This window comes from Falco peregrinus, chromosome 6, assembly GCF_023634155.1.
Source record: "Falco peregrinus isolate bFalPer1 chromosome 6, bFalPer1.pri, whole genome shotgun sequence".
Lineage (NCBI taxonomy): Eukaryota > Metazoa > Chordata > Aves > Falconiformes > Falconidae > Falco > Falco peregrinus.
This window is the reverse complement of record NC_073726.1, coordinates 35,886,951-35,902,942: the sequence shown is the minus strand read 5'-3', so window position 1 is coordinate 35,902,942 and position 15,992 is coordinate 35,886,951. Positions and strand designations below refer to the sequence as shown.

At 41.7% G+C, this 15,992-nt stretch overlaps 1 protein-coding gene across 2 annotated transcripts in view; it reads right to left on the bottom strand.

Annotated features, from left to right (window-relative positions):
- PTPRR (protein tyrosine phosphatase receptor type R) overlaps positions 1-15,746 on the bottom strand; it is a 148,022-nt gene extending 132,276 nt beyond the window's left edge. The window contains exons 1-2 of one of the 2 annotated variants that reach the window (XM_055809017.1): positions 15,229-15,746; positions 1,108-1,412 (exon numbers count right to left, since the gene is read on the bottom strand). In XM_055809017.1, coding sequence (XP_055664992.1) covers positions 1,108-1,412; positions 15,229-15,289 — 366 coding nt within the window. In that variant the 5' untranslated portion in view covers positions 15,290-15,746. The remainder of the gene's footprint in view (positions 1-1,107; positions 1,413-15,228) is intronic. The other variant, XM_055809016.1, reaches the window with a different exon arrangement.
- Between the last annotated feature and the right edge of the window lie 246 nt (positions 15,747-15,992).

The following is a 15,992-nucleotide window of genomic DNA, read 5'->3' as shown; positions in this document are numbered from 1 at the left end:
AGTGTGAGGAACGCATACAAGATCCTGAAAGACTTAGTGTGCTAACATGCCTTAATGTTGTATGCTCTATCTTCTTTCCTTGTTTGTAAAGGCCATTCTCTTTTAATCTAGCATCTTCTGTACAGAGTAATTTACAGAATTAGGCAAATAGCTGCTGATTGTAATTAGTCACATTGTTCCAGTTTAATCTTTATTAGTTCATTCTAATGAGTACGTGAGCCATTATGAATGGTTATTCTTCCCTCCAGGAAGTAGAAGGATGAACCCAGTGCTCTTCTCCATAATCAAGCAGGGCTACCTATGCAGCAGGGTGAGGCAGAGCAGTGTCTGAGCAGAGCATATACAGACTCTGCTGTGCACTCCACAGAGGACAGCTCTACTCACAGTATGTGGCTCTACTGGCACGAAGCGTGAGGATGCAGCAGGGTGGCATCAACATACAGTTCCACTGACGTGCCCTCCACTGTAGGAGGGAGAACTGCCATCACTTTTTTTGAGAATGGGAAAGATCACATACAGTTAACTGAACAAGGACGGTCCCAGCCCACAGGTCACAGAAGGAGCACATATGGCTTACACCAACAAAAACACAGGTCCTATTCTTTGCAAGAAACAGGCTTATTTTCAAACAGCTATGTAAGCATTATGGTGGATTTACTGGGGAAATAGAAATGAATGAAACCTTTGTGTCAGCCTTTTAAAAATCTCCCTGCCTCTGTAGAATTGTTCCATAAAGTACATTTTCTTGTGCCCTATGCAGAATCAGTTTAAAAACCATGCAGCAAAAGCAGTGCAAACATCAATCAAGACAAGAGGACTAAATGCACTTGAGGTAAAGGTAAGTTCTTTACCTACAGAGAGGCTATATTTTCCACGGGTTCATCAGATTGCTTGTTGATCACTGTGGGCCTATATGAAAGCAAATTCCACTGAAGTGAAGAGATTTGAGTTGTGCAGTCATTATTTAGATTTAATGACCAGCCAGACAGTGGAACACAAACTTTCGATTCCCCACATAACAATCTGTCTGTATTTACCTACAGGCATATTTATTCACAAAAAAAAACCCCAAAAAACCACCTCCAGAACCCGGAAAAAGGCACTTACCACAACAATCACATTCGTTGCAGGAATAGGAAGATTTTCTATTTCCAAATCTTGACCAGTCATAGCTAACAGATTAAGGGATGGGTCGTAGGCAGGTCTGGGGAAGGTTGATTTAACAATTATTGCAGGGTGCAACCTGCTTATTTTGGTGTGGGAAGAGGAATGGAAATTTTGTTTGGAATTCTTATAGCTGTCAGTATCCAGACTTTTCTCCACACTCTGCACATGGTGATAAATGAACACAGGCTTTCCACTCTTTCGCTGATGAATTGCCAAAAAGTGGTCATTGTCTCCAGAAAAGCAGCCTGTAGAAAGAGAAGAATAAGTTTAGAATGTCTCTCTTGGATATTCTGTAGACGGCACTGGAAATGTGATGAGATCTTTGGGTTCTGCGAGATTTGGAAAGAATATTTGTGTAATATAAGAATTCCCTTAAAAACCCACAATGCAATTTCTATAGCAATAGCTTAACACTACAGACAGTCTACTAAGTACGTGAAGTGTATCACATTCTTAAACTTCTTTTTACATAGTCTTTTAAAATGTTATTTATACTTCCAGCCAGGGCAACATTTCAAAAATGATGTGCAAGAGCAGAGCACACGCTGAGCCAAGTCCAACTTTTGTATTGGTATCAACTCCAATAGGAAAACACGTGCAGTCCACTTTCCAATTCACCCAGTAATAGCAAATATGAGAATTGCTGTGATCATCTTCTATATATGAGGATTTGAGGAGAAAAGGCCAAGAACCAAATCCAAAAATCAGACTTAAACACGTAAGAAAAAGAAGAAAGGTAAAGTTCAGATGCCTGAGACCATAATCATAACTCTGCATTCCTTGTTCAGCTGCTTAAATCAGGAAACTTTACAGTCCCTTGTTATGACCCAGCCTTCATCAAGCATTGCCTAGCCAGCCAACAGAGCACCTGGCTCGCTACAGAGGAGATACAGGTGTGTGCATTTAGCCATACTTTGCATACCCTGATGTTGGGCACAAAGAACTCTTAGATTACATGGTTTTAATAAACTATGTATTAGTAATAAATAAGTTTTCTTTTGATAGTCAAAATACTTTCTAATTATGCCTTTACAAAAGGAACCAGAACTAATTTTTTTTTTTTTTTTTTTTAATGGCTGAAACACAGTGAATCTTCCATGCCTTTATGAAGAACAGAGCAGCTATAACAGCCCAGTTCAGCTTCTAGTCTGGAAGACGGGCTGTCCCTCTGAGCAGTAAAATAGGCAAGGATCAGCTCCTTTACAGACAAAAAGTAACTGAAACTGCATTAGTCATCTACTGGAAGAGCGCTCTGAGAAACCCACTGTGCTACAAAAGGGACTTTGTGTTCTAAGAGAAGTGAACCCAGAGAGCTTGCTCTGATCAGCCTGGAATTTCCTCTTGAGAAGCTGTTGGAGTTAATGGCAATGTTGAATTTCTGTGCTGATTTTTAGTTTAAAATATATAAAATAAATGTTATTTTAATTCTCATAATGAGCTGTGAAGAACAGTTAAGAACCAACAACATGTTTCAATTCAGGTTGAACAATAAATCATTTTGCTCTATTCAGACTGATTTTTGCCTCTGATTTTTTTGCTTCTGTAAGCAAATCAAAATAATCAGTCATTTGCATAGCTCTACCCAGTGCCCTTAGGAGATTTCAGTGTAGGTAATTACATTCTGTTGACCTCATTTCCTCGAGAAATTTCAGTTAGGAAAATCAAGGACAATACCTTATTCATGCTACAGTATTGCCAAGCATCATCGGGAAACACATTCTCTGCCATAAGCAGGTCCATGTCAGTAGGCAGTAAAGCAATTTGTAACATACATGAGCAGAAAAGCAATATGAAGAAGACAACACAGAATCCTGCATTTTGCAGTACACTTAGAAATCCTCCTATAAAGTACAATGCTAAACCTAAGGCTACTCTTTTACGCGGTAAAAACACACACTGGTAATTTCCTAGATAACCACTTAGGTCACATGTGTACATCTGTTGTCAGGTTTTGATTGGGAAGATGACTGGGAGCAAGAGGGAAAAAAAAAAAAAAAAGGAAACTGCAGAGTATAGTCTTAAAGGTTGCTGAATTTCAAAGCTTGTTCAGCTTGCTGGGATCTCATTAAGCTTCGTGGAGGTTGGCTTCATTGATAAAATCCTGAGGGTTTGTCTTACCTAACAATGTAGAGAGTTGTGAATGGCAAAATAAAAACAAGAAAACATCAGCACTTCCCATAGCCACCTACTTCCCACAGTCACTTCTTTTTCATGTCTTCTGATCATAGATAAATACAGGAATGTAACTACAGACACATTTGGTGACTGTGGTTCCTCTTTGCTTCCTTCATTCCTACATCCTTGTTTCTGAGGAGTTTCTCCACTGTGATTCTCCTGGAATTCTTTATATTGTACTTCCTACACACTTAAATATTCCAAATTCCCCTTTTATTTCATTTCTTTTTACTGAAAGAAGCATAAAAAAAATATAAATAAGAACTAGCCCAAATTGTGCACTGAATAGTATTAAGGTAAATCCCAAGTATGACCTCAGAGTTAATCCTGGCTGAATCCAGAGTAACACAGAAAAACATGAATAGTTTTCTTATTTTTGATAAAACAATAAAGGAAGCGGCTGAAAGGTTTGCCTGCTCATCAGTCTCATTACTTTTTAACAGCATTATCACCATTTCCCACCAAATCCCAGCAAGCTTGCTTCCATTAGAATGCTAAAAATCACACCAGCAACACAGATCCCTGCAGTGGATTCGATACATGGTCCGATGCAGCAGATTTTCAAGATGGACAACAAAATATGTTTTGGTAAAGAGCCATCCTGTAGAAATAAGAAATTAATAAGTCTAATTACACAACATACTTTTTGCACTCTCACAAATCTATTTTTACCAGCTGACAGCACAGAGGTTCAAATGCATTTCAAGAAAATTAGAAGGCTGAATTTGGGTTTTGGAGAAGTCCATGTAGCCCCAGTAGCTTAAGTCGGTTACATGCATTTAGGGTGCCCCATGTGAAAAACTTCATTGACCTCAGTAGACCTAAGTAGCCCTCATAGGATAAAGCCCCAAACACAATCAGAGTTTGGCTCCCAGACTGTGACGGATGCCTCCGGTGACCCTGACAAGCGGGCCCCCTTTGATACTACAGGGGAACGTAAAGCTTTCTCTTAAGCTCATGAAGGGGTAAAATATTCTCTCTTGACCCCCAGACTTCAGCTCTGAACACAAGCAGTATGCACCTAGGAGACACTCAGAGAAACAAGTCATTAAGAAACACCAGCACTTCTGCTACACTTCACCTCTAAATACTGCCAGTCTCCAACCCTTAAGAGAGAGAAAACTGGGATTCCTGTATCAAGTTCTACATCTATACAGAAAAAGCAAATGCTCCTTTGTGGTCACCAGGGAAACCATGAGAAGCTATGAAGAACTGAAGTACGACAGCAAAAAAGTGATTTTGGTGCCTGTTAAGCTTCAGATATCCCAACACATGCAGAAATTCAGAAAATGAGGCTTAGGACAAGGCTCAAAAAAATAGAATTCCTAGAGGTATCTCTTCCATAAGCTTAGCAAACCGGATCCTAAAGTGAGTTTTGATATTCTGCTCACACTACTCTGTCTGAACTCTACTGCCAAATGTAGTTATTCATGACTGACTTGTAATATTCACCCAGTGCTGATATCACCCTTTAACTAAAATAATTTTATTCTACCTCCTAAAATTCCCTCCCCTCAAATGTATTTATAAAGAATTATAGTTTATTCTGCCTTGGCATTGAGGACAATAGACTAGATGTTCAGACTGTGATTCCACGCTATTTCTTCTAATCAAAAAGACTCTGAGTCTTCACCTATTTCTAAGTCACCTATAGCTTTACCTGTAGCTAAGTATAGCAATTTTTATGTCAGTGGAAAATATTATTTCATTATTTTTTCCAAAATGAACAATAATCCATGGTTACTTTCAAACTCACATCAGACCTTCTCTTTGCAGCAGGTTTGTATGTATCTTTGCTCCTGGAAGTCCACCTACCCTTCCTCCTTGTAGATCATCTCACCTTATAACCATTCCTGTTCCCCTCAGTAACAGATGCTGCACTGTGACTTTATACTGGTATGATTTGTTGATTCTGTCTTCCAGTTCTTCTGTCTTTACAATGTAGTGATTGGTCATCACTCTTTTTATTAGGCTTTAGCTCCTGATGAATATTGTTAGAGGTCTTCCTCTGTTCTTTATCTGCTGGTTGACTTTTCCTTCTTCCTTCCACACGCTGCTCCTACTTTTCCTTATAACTTTTTTTTTTAACAAAAAAAGCCTGTCTTGATCTTGCTTCCATGTTCCTTCACTGTAACCCCCCTCTCTAATTTGGCTTCTCCTATACAACAGTATTCTCCTTCCTCCAAATTTCAGATTATCTTTAGTTGCATAGCCAGTCGCTGGAGCTTTGCTTCTAAAAACTGTACCAACTGAAACACCTCATCTGTTAAAGTGCAGCAAGAAGATTCAGGGTGATGTAGAATGCATGCTTTATACATCTGAACATCTTCACTGTTTGTACTGATTTCAGTATTTCTACCATTGCCACCAGTTGCCATATTTGTCTTCATCATCTATCCTGAAAGGAAAATTGGAAATATTTCAATAAAACTCCATTCTGCTGGTTCCAGCTGTTCTGCTTTCTGTGTTCACTTGATTTTCTTAGATGTCTACAGAAACATACAAGATAAAACAATTTCTGTTCTAAATGAAAAAGAAAAAAAAGATAATCCAATCTACAGAAGAATGATGGAGAATGGATCAGTAGAAGTCCATGCGAAATACCCATATGGTCCCAGTATATGGGAAGCACAAAATCTTCTCATGATAATAGATGGGTAAATCACAAGAATGTTAGATAGCACACGCTACTGAGCCTGTCTTACACTACAAATTTGTATTATATATGCAGAAATGAAAGTCTACAATAAATGGTAAATCTGATGTGAAAGATGTTGTGGGCACTTTTGACTGCCCCAGTTGGCCTCTGCTTAACAGAGAAATCCTAAGGTTCTTCTAGACTGTCTTGACTCCCTGAGTAGTCTCAGACAGTTGACATTTTATTTTAAAGCAGCCTGCCAGAAAATTGGTAAGACTCCCAATTCTCAAATACCTTCACTTTCTCCCAAATAGATAAAAAACTTCAAGATAATCAACATCCATTAGAAAGTAACATAGCACGGTTTTCTTTTTTTAAAACATAAAAATATTACCATTTTACAGGGGTTTTTTAACCTCACATTCTCTAGAGTCAGAGACCAGAGCCTTATTTGACTGGAAAAGGAGAGTCCCAGTGGGACATAAGATTCTTTTGTAAAACTGATAGGGCCAAGATAATGGTGTCTAAAGTCTTAGTGTGTGTCTGGAAAAACAATTTGAGGTCATTGTCTTAAGTCTGTTATTTGTTTTAATCTGAACAAATTAGATTCATAACAAGGCAAGTTCCTGAACATTCCCATTATCTGTAATGAGAGGTATACTGTATATTTACTGCTTCTAAGAAGTGCAGTCACCCCAAATCCATCCACAGAACTGCTGTGCTAGACCCAATTAGTAAGTAAAATGCACAAATGAATATAGACACATAGTGCATATGCTTTAAAACTCAATACTGTAACTAGCTTTATAATAACACTGAAGTCTGTTTATAGTTACAGGTATCTTAGTATATTACACTGCTTGAGATTTTCACGCTAACAAGCTGGAAATTGGAGGAAAAAAAACAGAAAATGTAGAGTCATTTCATAAGAGAAAAACATGCTGAAACTTGACTGATTGGTTTCAAAGATACATTTAATTCAAATTTCATTTGAGTTACAATACTTAATGCTGTTGCCAAATAATTTCACATTTTCACTAAAAAGACCTGCTAAACTTTGGTAATTAAATTTCATACCCTCAGGTCCCCCATGCTTTTTTCCTTTCTGTTCAGCTCACCATTCTGAAAGATGCTCTTTGTCCTATACAACCTTTCTTCACACCCTGTAAACCAGCCTCAGACTTTGGCCAGGCGTGGTCTTTATCACCTCTTGCACAGTGGTTCACCTCTTCTTGAACAGGCACCCAGGGTCACTGTGAGAGGCAGGTCAATGTACTTATGCAGACCATTGATCAATCCTCTCCAATAATGCCAATGTTCTAACAGATTCATTGCCTGCCTCTTTTTAGTCCATTGAAATGGAAACAGACTCACACCCTGCAGAGCAGAATTCGAAGTTCTCTCTTGTCCATAGAAGGGCCAAATAAATGCTGGCCCAGAGAAAGGGGAATGCTAAAATGCTTAATGTCATGCTAGCCATTCCTGAGCATGGCTCTAACTCTCAGGAGTCCTGATGACAAAGATGCTAAGGGAAGTGCTCACTACTGGTAATTACTAGACACAGGATAAACACTACTATAGGTGTAAAAGATTTCTGTCTTCTCTGGGCTGTGAGGGCAGCCTTCTGACGCAAGCAACAGGATCTTCCTTTCGCTGTGACTTTAAAAGATACAAAATGTATTGCTTTTATACCTTTTTCATCTGTCTTACTGGAAGAAAAAAAAAAACCCAACCAAAACACATCAGAGGAATCAACATATCTGGTGGGAAATAAAAATGTTTTACAGGAAGTTGAAAGCACAAATGAAAAGAAAAGCTCTCTGGTGGCAATATGCCTTGCATCTGTACTGACTAGTTAAAAATATGTCTTACTGTCAGCATAGTAGTACATCAATCAAATCTAAATCTCATTAGGATAGGCTATGCAGTTTTAGCTAAACACAAACTACTGTTCATCTTTAGCAAGGTGGACCAAAAATCACTACCAATAAAATGCAGTTAAACAGTGGCTAGAATATGACTTCAACATTAGCTGGATAACAGAACATACTTTCAAAAGTGCTTTTGTGAGGCAAATCAGGCAAACCCGAAAGGTGAAAAATATTAATCCACTTGCTGGTTTGATAGCACGTACATGAAGCAACATGTTGGAAGTTTTGGAACTGGCAAAAGAATTCATCTGAGAAAATACTTTCATACATACCACAGCCCTTGTAGCAGAGGGACTTGCAGGCTTGTGACTGTTTCCATCATTCAAAGAATAATGTCAAAACACAAAGCCTGATCAGATCCTTCCTTCACAACACAGCTTCCTCTTCAGACAAAACCCGTTAGAGCAATACAAATGAAGCTATTCCTCACCCAAAGTAGGCTGCTAGACCTAATGAACTTTCATCAGGCATACTCCTGCGTAGCTTCTCACACCCTCCTTCAGCTAGAATTTCTCAGCTCTATTACATTCAAAGCTTTGCTCTTGAACAAAGATGAAGCTCACCTTACACATGTAAGCAAAGCTGAGAGTTTATTGTTAGCATAATTACAATCTTAATCTAATTCAAGCAGCACTGTTAGTCTAGATCTAACTTTTATAGAAAACAAAGAATAATAATACAGGAAAAGTCACAATAATAGCAATAATGCAATTAAAATTATCTATCCCTTTCGCTGAATGTAAGGTTCACACACCCACACCCACACTCTGCTTCTCTGGGTCCTAAGGTCAGCGTTTTCACACTAGTGTTGGCAATGGGGCAATGTTAGGAGTTTTCAGCACCTGGAGTCCTTTGCCAGAAGGAATATGATGTTTGTGCTGGTGGATTCTTCTTCCTCCTCTCTTCTTCCTTCCTCTTAGGGCCATACGTATATATATTTGTTTGCTAACAGGCATTTACACCTTTTTCTTTCTTCAATTGGTCTGCAGCTCCAGGTTACATTTAAATTTACTATAAAAGGTGCGAAGTACGCATGCTAGATACTATTTCTTTGCTCTCTTTGTTAACCCCTAAAACCAGTTTTCTCAAGCTCCAGGTCTGCATTTTTACCTATTACTGAGCTTTTTATAGCACGGGGTCTTCAGTGCCCAGCCTGTGCCCCATCTCTTAACACCCCACACCTGCACTCCATGCTGCATCCCATGCCTCTGCACTCAGTGCCTCTGCTGTTCTACCAAACCTGTATTACTGCTACCTGTATAAAGTAGAGTTGTACCATGAAAAAATAAAAAAGATTTGAACAGCTATAGATGCTTGGTCAATTAGAGAAACTGCTGATAGAGCTAAACCGAGTAAAACAGGCAGGACAAGGGAAGACTGGGCACAGCAGGTCTGATAAGCCCCAGTCATGAGGCCTTGCAAACTCGGCACAAAGCTTATGGCTTTGTCACTGGCAATGGCAGCGCCATACTACATGGCTACAAGGTCACAGTCCTTCATAGAATCACACACAGAATCACAAGATGGTCAGGGTTGGAAGGGACCTCTGGAGATCATCTAGTCCAACCCCCTGCTACAGCAGGTTCACCTACAGCAGGTTGCACAGTCGTGTCCAGGCAGGGTTTGAATGTCTCCAGAGAAGGAGACTCAACCTCTCTGGGCAGCCTGTTCCAGTGGAAAGGCTCTACACTTTCCTAGCTAGGTCCAGTCATCAAAAGGCCAGCCCTTTTGCAGCACAGTGCCCATGACATGTCAAAATTCAGAGCAAGTAACCTACACCAGAGCTAAGCAAGCATAGAACAAGACAACTGTAAAAAACTGGAAAAATAGTTTGATTTCCCCTTAAACAAAATGTTCAGAACTTTTGACCAAAACAAAAAATTGACACAAAATCAATTAATACAAAATGTTTGCATGTATATACTGTTCATTTTTCTATGTGTGTTTGTGCATGTGAGAGCAACAAGCACATGCACACACATGTGAGCATGTGAGAGCACCCCCAAGAGAGGGAGGGAGTACACACAAGGTGGGTGGGGGAGTGATGATTGCAAGGAATTTTTTTCCTTTTCTAATAAACAATCCACTGAAAATAGAGACAACTGCAAATTCATTTTTGCTGAATTTATCCTTTTCAGTAGGGAAAAAAAAATATGCCCTGGCCAAAAATATCCACAGTTACATGAATTTGAATTCAGCACAAGTGGTATGTTTCTTCAAAAAGACGCTTTGCATCTCATTTTATGGGCCTGCTGCCAGATATGTCAATAATGAAACTGGATACCACAGACCATTGATTTCACTAGGTCTACTCATGGGAATTAAGAGATGAGACATTGGTCCCAAAGGCACTTAAGTATTCTGCCATACTTATGCCCTGGCACTAATGTACCAAATCCATCTATACTAATGTATAGTCTCACATCAGACTTTTTTTTCTCAGAAGGTGTGAGAAAGTGCTGCATCAATTTGCTAATTTTATGATTACTGTCATTTTCCAAGTGAAGGTTGAGGCTAATTTCTGCTATGCATAACACGGATGTAAATATATAGTAACTCTATGAAATACATAATATCTCCATGGGAATCAGTAGCTGGTATGAAGGGGAGTCAAGTTCAGTCTCAAATTTTTGGCTGGGTGTTTTTTTGCAGTAACACTGCTCTAGGAAATCACACTGAGGATTTCTGAACAGATCTTATTAAGCTTCTCCAAGTACTTATCCCAAAGGCATGCCGAAAATCCCACAGAACAATGACTGCTTCATGGAGTAAGAGCCCTACCCCTCCTTCTAGTTCCCCACATCAAGCCTCACAACATCCCTGTGGCAGGGGACCACCACCAAACATGACCACCCACTGCTATCTCATTAGCCTCCTTCTAGAGCGACACACTCCTCCAAGAGCCCAATTCATATTTTTTCAACAAGTTTCCTGCTTCACTCTCCAGAGATGCTGGAACCAGCCTTTGCTGTCTAAGATGTTTCAGTCTTCTCGTAATACAACAAATGAAATTAGGGAGGGATTTCAAGATCACAAATCTCAGTAATTTCCTAACGGATGCACTGAACATGAACCTATCATAGAAGACGATGTCTTTCATAATTATGAATAGCAAGAATTTCCACATGTAAAAACATGACAAGAGTCTCTATTCCAACTAAATACTTCCTTAAAAATATGAAGTCAGATACTGAATTATAAAACTATTTCTCCCCAACAGAACCTTTAAAGAGGCAGATGACTACCCTCTGATTATCCATGAGTCTACTAATAAAAGGCACAAATGTCTATTCTAGTAAAAACACCCACTCATGGCCAGCAATATGTTTCTAAAGAAGGCAATTATAAGTACCAGCTTCATTTAGGTTATGTTAGTGTAATGAAGCAGAATTCCAATACATTTTTAAAATCAATATCTCCTTCACATTCACTCTAAATGTATTTAGAAGGTAGCATTATTCACTCATTAGTATGAGGTTACTGAAATGGATCTGATTGCAAATGCATTTTGTGCAGATCTCACCTCAACCCCAGAAATACAGTCCCCAGATTTTCTTATTTTTGCGACAGAGCTTGTGCATTTTATAGGGAACAGGCCCCCCAACACTTAAGTAGAAACCACAGTCCACTCAAGTAATTTCCAACCTTGAGAATACCACACAGTGTATGTTTGACCAGGAATGCTGAAGTACTAGTCTCTGCTCAGCAGAACTTAGTACATTCACCTGGGGACTTTGGTAACAATTAACTGAGAACCAGTCATAAATATAAATACATAAACATATAAATATGTATGTCATATATGTACACACAACATACATATATATATATATACACACACATATTTTCATAACATATGTTTCTACACCTAGTGAATTCTACCCAAAGGAGTTTTAGTTCATGGTCAAAGAATTTCCGTCTTGATATAAGCAATCCTCATGTTACTCCAGCATTGCCCCAAGAAGATAAAGTGCCGCTATTTCCTACCTACTATTTACCTGATTCCGCTGACGGGCTTGGGGGTTGAGGGTGAGACAAGGATCTACATGCTTCCTCTCTGAAAAGGCTAGTAGGGAGCTATTGGTCTATACTGACTTAAGGTTGTTGATGTACCTCTTTACTGATGAAAATAATAACATGAGGTAATAGAAGCCCATAGCAAGCTAGTGTAAGGCCTTTGCTCAAGAAACCATGGCTTAATGACCTAACCAAACCTTCAGTTGTCAACTTCTTGCTTTTCCAGGACCACGCTTTGTTCATCTTAAAAGCAAATTCTACAAAAATGTTCTGTTAGCGATTTTTAATACAAGGCAGGTGGTGGGTTGATACGGTGATTATTAACTAAGGTTTTTTCTAGCTTAGTTGATTTTCCAAGCTTCTTTCCTGTGACTGGATATTTAATTAATCATATATTTTAATTCTGTTCATGAAATGTGGTAAAGAAGAAAATGAGGTGAAATAGTTAATTAGTTGAGTAATCTGGATGACTCAAATAGCTCTCTAATTACAAGTTAGTCTAATGCATCACTTTGTGTTTTTGCTACCACCTGCCATTCTTTTACAAGGAAACAATGCTTCCCTAGTCATCTTGGGAGACATTAGGTTTTAATTCAAGAACATGTATTAGATCATACTAACTAAAAAAAAAGAGTATAAACTGGCTGTCATGCACTCTTTCATGCAATGCATAACGTAAGTTGAAAGTTCATGTTGACCTGTAATCAGTCACTAGAGGTTTAGGTCTTCATCCAACAGCAAGCTCTATACAGGTTGATTACTTCACCTGCTGCACTCAGCAGAAGGGACGAATTCTGTTTTCAGAGATGCACACACAAGTGTCTTCGATTTCAGAAAACAATATAAGGGTATACCAACAGCACAACTAGATTTAATTTTCTGTTTACACAGCTGTCGTGCTTTATGGGAATCAGTATCTGAATCAACTTAGTAGGCAGTACCTTTTTAAGCACAGGAATATTTCTGATCATATTTTTGACAAGAATATTTTCCATTTTTTGTGTGAATACATATGTGGCTATTGTAACACAATAGTAGTAGAATCATCCTTCCATAGGAAACCAGATTTCCTATATGACATTCATTGCCTTTTCATTACAAAGCACTATTTAAATACATTAGAGAATGAATCCTTTTTGCTGTGGCATTAGCTCAAGTCAATGCAGACTTATGTTTTCTCTAAAATCTATTATCACCAACTGATATCAAGGGAGATTTTGTTAATGTCTGCTGACAGTGTCTGTAGCATTCCCGAGAAACATGTCTCATATAAATTCAGCCTCAGAACAAAAAAGCCAAGCAGTTTCCACCACATTACAAAAAAAAATTACATTTGGGATATCATTTGTGACGTAGCACTAGTGGCAAGTGGAATGCATTTTGTGATTCCACATGAACCAAGGCTGCAAAATCACTGTCAATAATTCACATAATTCATAAGTTTAGGCTATACATAAAAGATGTCCATAGTGGTAGCCTGTGTAAGATGAAATTCTCTACTTGCATCAGATGAAATACAGAAATCTTAACAGTTTAAGCTTGCTGTTTTATTTCATTATTGTGACATCTTCAATGACTTCCAACAGAGCAAGTTATGTCCAGCCCTGCCTTAGAGGAAGCACAGTTGTTGCACCCAACTGGAGCTGTGCCCAATACACAAAGGGTGAATTCAGCCCCTGTCCATCCTGTGCTGCCTTCACTGAAACAATTATTTTCCAAGATTGCCCAGGGAACAAAGTAACACCATATAAACATATATTTTCCTCCCTTTTTCTCATTATTAGAGACACTTTCATAATAAAGGGCAAGCTTTGTTTGCAAGCATTCCCAGCACATTAATGAAAAACTTGGTAAGGAAAGTAAATGGCTTACTGGCAGGGTATAGACCCAGTTCCCATTAGTAGGGTGGAAGGACGAAGCATCGAAACTAATGTGAAGTGCACTATTAATAGATGATATATTGAGATTAGAAGGCATGTACACTAATTTTGCACAGGTGATCGTTTTAATACATGTTGTAAAAGAACTATCTAAAAGCAGCTTAAGGCTTTTGTTAAAATGGATCACGGAATGCTCCCTAGCTTTCAGTCGATAACCCCTTGCACATACAAGTATAAGGCATAACAGCGTGAGCTTCCTAACTACAGTTATAAAGGAAAGAGGCTCCTGAGATTTTATGAAGAGTAGCTTAATATTCCAGGGCAATAAAATATAACAGAGGCAAACCACTTCTCCTGACAACAGAATGCAGCGCCCACTTCCTGATGTACAAACAACTATTTTCATAACACAGCTTATTTGGGGGGGTGGGGGATGCGGGGATGGAATACATGTCTGTGCGCTGCTTCCATATTAAGAGAAACACGAAGTCCAATTCTTACTTTCAATGATTCTGCAGTAAGATGATGCAAATTAGTTGTCTCTTAAAAATCTCTCCTGAAAACAACATTCCCGGGAGCGGAAGAATTATTACCTGTGCATTTAGTTGTTGCTCTCAATTAAACTTCAGTGAAGTTACAAGCAGGGTGCAACAGCCATTTGCTACTTCAGAAGCAGCTTGCCGTAAATGATGAAACAAAGAAACTCTTCGGCTCTACCGATTGAGAACTTAACTCGATTATACGGTCACCCGAGATTTATTTCCTTCCCAAGAGTATATATGCTTAAGTCCACACAGGGGAGAGAGAGAGAGACCCTGAACAAACACCCCGTTTTTCATGACGTGCCCAAGGTTTACGCCAGAAATACAAGCCACGACTATCAGAATGCAACCGGCGGCGGAACTTGGCGCTGGCGGCCCCCCGCACCTGTGAGGCAGCACGCGCGCTGCCAGCCAAGCAGCGGGTGCGTGCCCCCCGCCGCACCGCACCGCGCAGCCCAGCGCCCGCCGCCGCAGCCGCAATTCCCCCTGCGAAACCCTGCTGCCGCGAGCCCTCCGCCCGCCCGGCGGTTTAAAAAGCCACCAAATGTTAAGCAGGAGAAAGAGGGACCGAGAGGCGGGATTTGCTCGCGCTGCCCCAGCCGCCGGCCGGGTCGCCGCGATCCGGGGCCGGGGTGGGGGGGCCGCTCCGCGGGGCGCGGGGCTCGCCCGCCGCCCGCCCCGCCGCCGCCCGCTGTCCGCGGTGCTGAAAGGCGCTCGCGCCGCCCGCCGCTGCCCGGCCGGGGCCGGCGGCCGTCACCCCGGCGCGCGCCGAGCCCCCGCGGGGCCGCCCCCCCGCCACAGCCACAACAGGTGCGCCGGCGGGTGCCCGCCGCCCGGCCCGCCCCGCCCCGCCGCCCGGCCCCGGCCGCCCCCCTCACCTGCGGCGCGGAGGTGGAGCAGGAGGCACAGCGCCCGGAGGCACGCGGCCGCCCGCCGCATGGTGCGAGCCGCGCTGAGGGGAGCCGAGCCGAGCCGAGCCGAGCCGAGCCGAGCCGAGCCGGGCAGCGCCGCGCCGCCGCGTCCCGCTCCCCCCGCCCCCGCCAGTGAGCATGCCTGGGAGCGGGCTGCGCATGCGCAGCGCCGCACGGGCGGGCGGCTGCCCTGACCTGCCGCCGCGGCGCCGCCTGAGGCGAGGGGCGAGTCGGGGCGGCGGGAAGCGGCGACGGCTGGGGGTGGGTGGAAGATCGCCCGCTCGCCGCCGGGAGACGGGTTTGTGGAAGGGAGAGACCTCCCGTTCCAGCCGCACTACGGGCAGGAGGCGGCAGCGAGGGGGGCGGCTTCTCCCTCAGCGCCCTGCTGAAGCAGCGGTCGGGGCTCGCCGGGCCGCGGAGCGGTGGGGTTTGCGGTTCCCCGGTACCGCAGCGCTGGTGAGGCTCGTCCCGGTAGATGTGGCATGTCTGGGAGGGCCACGGCGAGGTGTGGTTTTGTGTGTGCAGTGGAGCCGATCCTCCCCTTCGATATACTGCGAAACGCCTTGTGTTGTAAAATAAGCAGTTAGCGGAAATTGTGTGATGGAAGTCATGGCTGATACAGGAGTAAAGTAACGTTTGCTTGAGACCTGCTGAACTCTGGCAAGTGGTTCAGACCAGGCTGATGCAACACGTACTCGGGAGACACTTAGCAATTGGATTGCATGGGTATC